This window comes from Apteryx mantelli, chromosome 1 (genome assembly GCF_036417845.1).
Source record: "Apteryx mantelli isolate bAptMan1 chromosome 1, bAptMan1.hap1, whole genome shotgun sequence".
In the NCBI taxonomy this organism is placed as follows: domain Eukaryota; kingdom Metazoa; phylum Chordata; class Aves; order Apterygiformes; family Apterygidae; genus Apteryx; species Apteryx mantelli.
The window spans coordinates 76,526,983-76,534,173 of NC_089978.1; the positions used below are offsets into that span (position 1 = coordinate 76,526,983).

A 7,191-nucleotide genomic window follows, 5' to 3' on the forward strand; every position below is an offset into this window, starting at 1 on the left:
TGACATTTGAAAAGAGGAAGAATATTTATTACAATGTGATTGTTTTTTGATAGGAAGGCAGCTATTTCTGCTATATGAAATGAAAATCTTGATGTTCATTCAAGATACATATTGTATTTTTTATAACTAGTTTGTTTAGAGTGAAGTCTGTACTCTTCTCCACCCCTCAAAGTGGGTTTCATTATTATGGGCAAGCTTTTTTTTAAACTGTTTTAGATCAGAATAGTACTTTGTGCAAGCAGCAGTACTCTAAAATAATTTGTGTTTTTGTGTAAATAAATTTTATTGGAAATGTCTATTAAATTTATTTTGTCTTTACAAATACAAGTGTTTTTTAAAGCTTATTAGATAGCTTGATAGCCACTTTGCAATGGCGATATATGCGTGTACTATCATGAAAACTAAAGAATTGGGATGAAAAGCCTTTTCAAGAGTAGAGAATTTTATAACACAAAATAGAGAGTTGAACGAAGTCCAAATTAAAACTCAGTTTGAAGCATTTTTTTCTCTATCCAAAACTGAATCTGAACCTTTTTTATAGTTTTGTTGGAACAACTTCAGTCATATCTCAGACTGGATCAATTTGCTGGCATAAAGCCCTATTAAAAGGACACGTTTTTTAATGGAAATGCTAAAATGCTTACCTAAATTCTGAAATGATAGATAATTTAGAACAGTTTTCACTTTCATGACTTTCATGTCCTAAAATAATTTCATACTAATTGCTTACAAATGCTTCTTATTATTGAAGGTGCTTCTAATGGACTGTAAAACTTGTTACAGATAACAAAATGATTACGCTTTTTTTTTTTTAATAAGTGTTTTTCTTTCTGCCCCATCCCCTTTTTCTCCTATAGGCCATACCCTGACAAGTGCACTAGAGAACACACTGTTCTACCCGCCTCCCAGGATCACCCTGAAGTTAAAAATGCCCAAATCAGCCCTAGGAGATTGCAGAAATAACTCACTGAAGCCTGGCAACAGACCACTTTCTCCTGACAACAGTAGCACTGTTTACAGCAAAAGGAGTATGCAGATGTCAAAGGAATCATTTGAAATAAAAGCAAAATCATACTCCAGGTATCAGCACGACAACCGAAGTAATGGGTTGCTGGGAGGTATCGGCAAGCCTAGGAGCGAAGCAAAGGATTCTGGCCCTGCGCAGATGCCGGAGTTTCACCGGGGCCAGCCCACGGGGAAACCCTTGGCACTTCAAGCTGCTCTGCACGGTCAGACTTCCATTGGGAATGGGAGGATGCAGCAGGAGAACTCAAGGCTGGCTGCCAAGTCCAATGGTTTGATGGGCAGGGCTGGAGATGTAAGCCAGAGAGACAGCTCTAGCCAGACGCCCTATGAACAAGAGTCTGTGCTTACAGCTCATTTAGCCAGCCAGAGCGGTTTTAGGAAATCCACCATAGAACATTTTAGCCGCTCCTTTAAAGAGGCTACCAACAGTTTGGTGAGGACCACAGAAGACCTCCGGTGCTGTGAAAAGCCAACGAGAAGACTTGCTGCAAAAGATCGCTTGTGGAGCAAGCAGACACTTGAAGGTGCTCCGTATCAGGACAATGATGGGTACTGTCCCGATTTAGAGCTGAGTGACTCTGAAGCAGAAAGCGATGAAAATAAAGAGCAAGTGAGGTTAAGGCGAAGTAGCTCAGAGAGAGAAAGCCCAACTAAGGACTTTGGAAGAGATTGTCACAGTAGAAACAAAAAGAATATGATTTCTCACAGTTCAGTACAAAGGTGATTAGAAGCCCCCACGGGGTAACTCACCTTCTATGTAATCCAGTGTACCTGTGCAAAGCTCAGCATCAAAAGGTTCCAGAAAACAGTACAGGACCTCCGTTAGGAAGAATTGCAGTAGGGAATGGGGGGAGGGGAGAGAAATTGGAGTAGTTTTGTTCAACTGTGAATTGGCTTACAGTCTTTGGAAGGTTAATTGAGTTATTGCAAAGTCATGTAGAAACTGATGTGTTTTATTAGAGGTTAACATCTGGGAAAGCATGAAGCAGTTAACCTTTGCATAAATTCAGGAAACTGCTTCCTCCTTGCCAGCTTTTGTATAAGGCAATATGTTCATGTTACGGCAATTTTGTGGCAGTGGACAGGTTTTAAAGGAGTCCTTGCATTACTCGGTAATGTGTTGCAGGAGGCTGCAAATACAGACATTGAAACTGCACCTGCAGTGTGGCTTTGATCCAGCAATGTACTTAGGCGTGTGTTAGAGAATTAAGCACGTGAAAAGTCCTGTTGGTTTCCCCTGGGAACCAGACTGAGCTTGGATCTCAGAGCACGTGCTGGGGTGCTCTGTTGGATCAGGCCCAAAGTGACTACTAAGTGACGATCCTGTTCTGCGGGAGATTTAGACCCGCAGTGGCGTTTGCAGGCTCCTTGTGGAGGGTTGGAAGCAGATATCGCCAGTGCTGGCAAGCTTGCTGACCTCTAGATGTGCCCTCGTTCCCTGCTCTTGCTGAAGGTTGTGTTTCTCTTCACAATAATTTGCTTATTTTGTAAATATACAACTTCTAGTACTTCAGTTTTTTAATCTCTGTACATAGTTGCTTGTTGTGGGATGCACTTGTAAATATTTTACCCAGCTAACAAGTACAGATAGCTAATTTTGTGGATAGTGTTTACAAAAGTAGATGTACTACTTCAAAGAAAAATGCTATTTGACACTTAAATTTAGGCAATCACCGGTGATGCCAGGTTCCTCTTGAAACTGAGATTTCATGTCCAGAGGTGTTTGAACCTGGTACTTTTGAAATGCTGAACCAGAAATAATTTTGGCTGACCTTTTCACATGGGCACAAATTTTCAAACCTAGTTGCCTAAATAAGAGCTTAGGTTTATGAGTCTTACTTCTGGCATCTAGGTCTGTAAAATTTTAGCCAGTCATCATTTGGAATATGGTGGTTTTTTTATTTTGTTTTGTTTTTTTATCGCTGAAGATCTATGATTACATTAAGCTGCTTACCAACCTCTGGATCACTTGCCGTTTCCCAAACTAAAACTCTTATTACCTATTTTAAAATCAGCAGTTGTTAACTAGTATTTAAATTTCAACCACTCTTGAGGAAGCAAGAGGGGAGGAGAATCCTTTTCTGTTTATCTGATACGGGATTTTCACTTGAATACAAACAAACCTGATTTCCAGAATTTGTTGTATTGATCAACAAAGTAACTGCACTGTTTTTCTCTGAAACGCTGTACATTTCATAAATATGCAAAATCCTTTGTCCCCACATCACTGGTTGAAATAGGACATAGGTTGTCTAGGGCATGCCAAATGGCTCCTTTCTTTTGGGGAGTTCATTTTTTCTGAAAGGGAAAGGTTTACCACCCAATGTAAAGATGACTATGCAGAATCCAAAAGACTACTTGGTTTTCTTCATAATCTTAACTTACTTTATTGCTTTTAGTTTGGGAAATTGCAACAGCATTTTGAGATTTGTTTTAAATTTTGAAATCTCCCTAGTTGCAATAGGACTAGCAGGTCAGGGGCTGGAGGACTTTTCAGTAGTGAAATAAAAAAAAGTATACTTGGCGGTTCTGCTCTATTTGCTTCATGCATCTTAATTTTTTTCCCCACTTCTTGTTTTTATGTATATTTGTGTAATTTGTCTTTCTAGAGCTGTATCTTCAAAATTATTTCTTTTGGTGTAAATATGCAGTAGCCTTTTAGGTTTCCACATACTTTATTTTAATGGGAAATGCTTTGTGTTCTAAGCCATGGGTCCTTCAGAATAAGTAAACAAATGTCTGTTCATTTGTATTCCAGTACTGATTCTCTTAGTTCTCCTTCAGTATTTATTAGTAATCCTCTTACTGGTCATGAAAGTTTATGGAGCTCGTATTGGGAAGGAACACATACCTTTGGAGGTCAGCAAAGCATTGATGTTGTTTCATGGCCGGAAGTGTATAGCAGAGGGGAGGGAAAATGGTGCTTCAGCAAAACTAGCATTTCTGCTCTTCTGGGGTTATTAATTCAGTTGTTTCCAGTCTGGGCAATGGTTTTGCTAATTTTTACATGATTTTAATAGATATATGAAGGAGCCCTTGGTTATGTAGCTCTCAAGTATTGTCCCCAATGTGCATTTGCTAGTTTTTATTGTGTGTTCGGTGGCTAACTGTTTGAAGTATTACCTCTTAACCTTATTTGTCTTTTTTTTTGTGTTTTTTGCATTTTGTTTTATATATATAAATATATATATATATTCAATTTTCCAAGATGGACTCGGTCTTTTTCAGATGTCCCCTTTTTACAAGTACTTTTTCATTAAATTATGAAACTGCTAACAGTACTTTCATTTGTTGTGATTTATTCAGGGCTTCACCCTTTGTTCCTGGTAGGTTGCTAAAGTAATCAGTCTAACAGCAATACTGTGTCCATCGAGAGTAAATTATTTCTGCAGAGTTGCCAATATTTTAACAAGCTGAAATGTCAAGGAAAATGTTTCTCCTTCAGCCTCCCAAAAAAGAAATGCCAAAGGTGATGATTGGACACTAAACTCATTTGCATTGTATAGCAAATAGTCCAAATCTGGCATGTATTTCTGCCTGTCTGAACAAATATAACAGACTACTTGCTGCACTGGTCTCACTTTTTAATATCCCTGCTTCTATCTTAGTATGAGTATTTTTCCCTGGTTGGACAAATTAAGTTATAGAGGAATAGCTGTAGCTAGGCCTACCCTCTCAACCCTCCTCTTGTAAACTCACATGTGTGCACAGATAATAGGAGCCATCGTGGTGTGCGTGGAAAAGACAAATGGGAGCACGGGTTGAGGCTTTGTGTAGGTTTTGCATGGCCTTTTCCTGTAGTTCCCGCTGCACCCACTGGCCGGTGCTGTAATATACCTTGCTGGCAGAGAGGAGCTGCTCCCTGTGCCAGAGCAAGGGAGAAGGCAAAACCCAAAAACCACATGGTGAGGGTGGGGAGAAAGCGGCAGGTGTGACTGCACCACCGATGGGAGAGCATCTCTTGCGCTCTCGTCGGCTCGGTGGAGGTAGCGTTTGAGGGGGATTTGCAAGCTGCGGCCACGAGCTGAGTGGTGAAGCCGTGTGCACAGGAAAGTAGGCAGGGTGGCAGCGGAACTGGAGGTGGGTTGCGAGAAATGGAGCAACGAGTCCTGCAGCTGAAAAGGAGAGCAGGGTAAAAAAGGCAGTAAAAATACATGCGGAAGAGAGGAAAAAATGACTAGGAAGTAGCAGTAAGCAGTGGAGTGTCAGCCATTTTTCAGGATCAAGATTCCTCCTTCCCAAAAGGGGTTCTCGCTGTTTCCAGTGAAAGACTGGCTTTTTGTGACTTTTTGCCTGGTGGCCTCACAATCCCTTTGTGGGTACAGTCTGGTTGTGGCTGGGAGTGGGAAAGACAAAGCCATGGAAGGAAATTAGCATCCTCAGTTGTTCGTTTTGGAAACAGCTGCTGCTGGTTTGTAGAGTCTACAAATTAGAGTTTCGGACAGCCACCTAGATCTGGCTACTTGTCGATGGTAACTTGGGCCAGACTATCACAAGTGCTAATAGGTTCTGTGCAGTGATCATGATGTGAAGCATCATGATCTCTGGATTTATGTCTTTGCCCAAAGAGAAAATGATGTAATGTTTCACAGCTATAACCTGTGCTTTGGCTTTTCAGTTGTATTTGTCATCTCTATAATGCTCTCTTTGCATGAATCCCAAATCATTGAAGGAGAGACTGCAAATGTTAATATTAAAAATATTATGCTATTTTAATATGCTATTAAAAATAACCTTAAAAATTCACACTTGATTTTGAAGCGATACCTCACTGATTGCTAGGCCTAGGAATGTAGGCTCTGCTGCAGAGAGACGATGAGTATGTGTTGTCTGGACTGTCTCTTGAGTTACTAAATGCTTAAAACCTGCCTCTGTTAGCTGCAAAGGTAATCCAGTGAAATCTTCGTCTGTGTGAATATTGACCATCCTAATGATTGTTAAGATTTAACACTACTGGGAATTGACACGTGTACTGGAAAAGCATGCTTTTGGCATGTGAATTAATGAGCAGAAGGAAGCTGCTTGCCCAAGCTGGCAGCTTGGCATGCAAGGGAAAAATACTGGGGAAGGGCAAAGAAGAGATGGAAAACCAGATGCCAGTGCCTCGATGCTGCTGCTTTAGGAGTAAGTGAAGACTTAGGGACTTCTGGGCTCCAGTTTCACGAGAGGGGAGCCCTGCTGCCTTTTCTGTGTCTTCCTTCACACCAGCCTCATGCTGAAGAGGCTTCTGCCCTTCCTGAGGTGCAATTTCGCAATGTACTGCTGCTGCTGGGGCTGTCCTGGGATAACCGTTCCCGGGACTCCCTCGTTCCTGACCAGGTCAACGCATCTGACAACCTTTGGGCTCTTTTGGTGCGATGTGACAGAGTGGATTCAAGTGACTGCAAGCACAGCTTTTTGGAACAAAATGATTTCTTTCCTCCCAAAAGCTACACGGCAATTAGAAGTTGTTTTAAAAAATCAGGTATGCACATGTATTTGTGTTTCTACAGTTAACCTCCCTGGCTATAGCTTAGGTAAGTTTGTCTTACTACTTGTAAGTTTGTCTTACTTGTTGTGTAAGGAGAACCAGCCTGGGATGTTTGCCCATTAGTTTCCCTGCCTGAGTACAGCTTCCAGATAATCTTTCTCTTTTCCAGTTTGACCAGGCTGCTCTTGGCTCTGGCTGCCTCCTCGATCCACCTTGCCCTGCCCTTCCGCCGGGAATCTGTCTTTTGTTTCAGGCTGGGCAGAGCCACCATCCTCTCTGCCTCCACGGCTGGGCCATTGTTTTCTCAGCAGCCCTGAAGCTTGGTGTCCGCCTCACCTAAGCCGCCTTATCTGACGCATTGTTTTAAATCTCCTGGTAGGCTCTGTAATGGCTCCTTTATGGTTTCTTTTAACTTAACCATCCTCAAGACGTTTTTTCCAGGCCCTGTTGTTCATCCCTGGCTGCTGCCCCACCCGCTCTCCCCTGGGGAAGAGCACTGGGCAAGGCTGGGAAAAAAGCCATATTTGGACAGTGCCAAAACAGCTTTGGAGACGTTCTGCCAGTCAAATTGGTGGGCCAGCGTCCTGACAGAAGAGTTTCAAACCTAACACAACCTCAAGGTATAAATGAAGACGTTTTCAGGAAAGCTGGTGACCCTAAAGCCTTTGAGCTTGTGCCCGTCATCAAGACGTGCC

At 41.8% G+C, this 7,191-nt stretch overlaps 1 protein-coding gene across 2 annotated transcripts in view; it reads left to right on the forward strand.

Moving 5' to 3' along the window:
- The window catches only part of JADE3 (jade family PHD finger 3), a 73,466-nt gene extending 67,694 nt beyond the window's left edge, over window positions 1-5,772 (forward strand). For both annotated transcript variants that reach the window (XM_067295870.1, XM_013950753.2), the window contains one exon: window positions 858-5,772. In XM_067295870.1, the coding sequence (XP_067151971.1) occupies window positions 858-1,750 (893 nt within the window). In that variant the 3' untranslated portion in view covers window positions 1,751-5,772. The remainder of the gene's footprint in view (window positions 1-857) is intronic.
- Window positions 5,773-7,191: the final 1,419 nt, after the last annotated feature.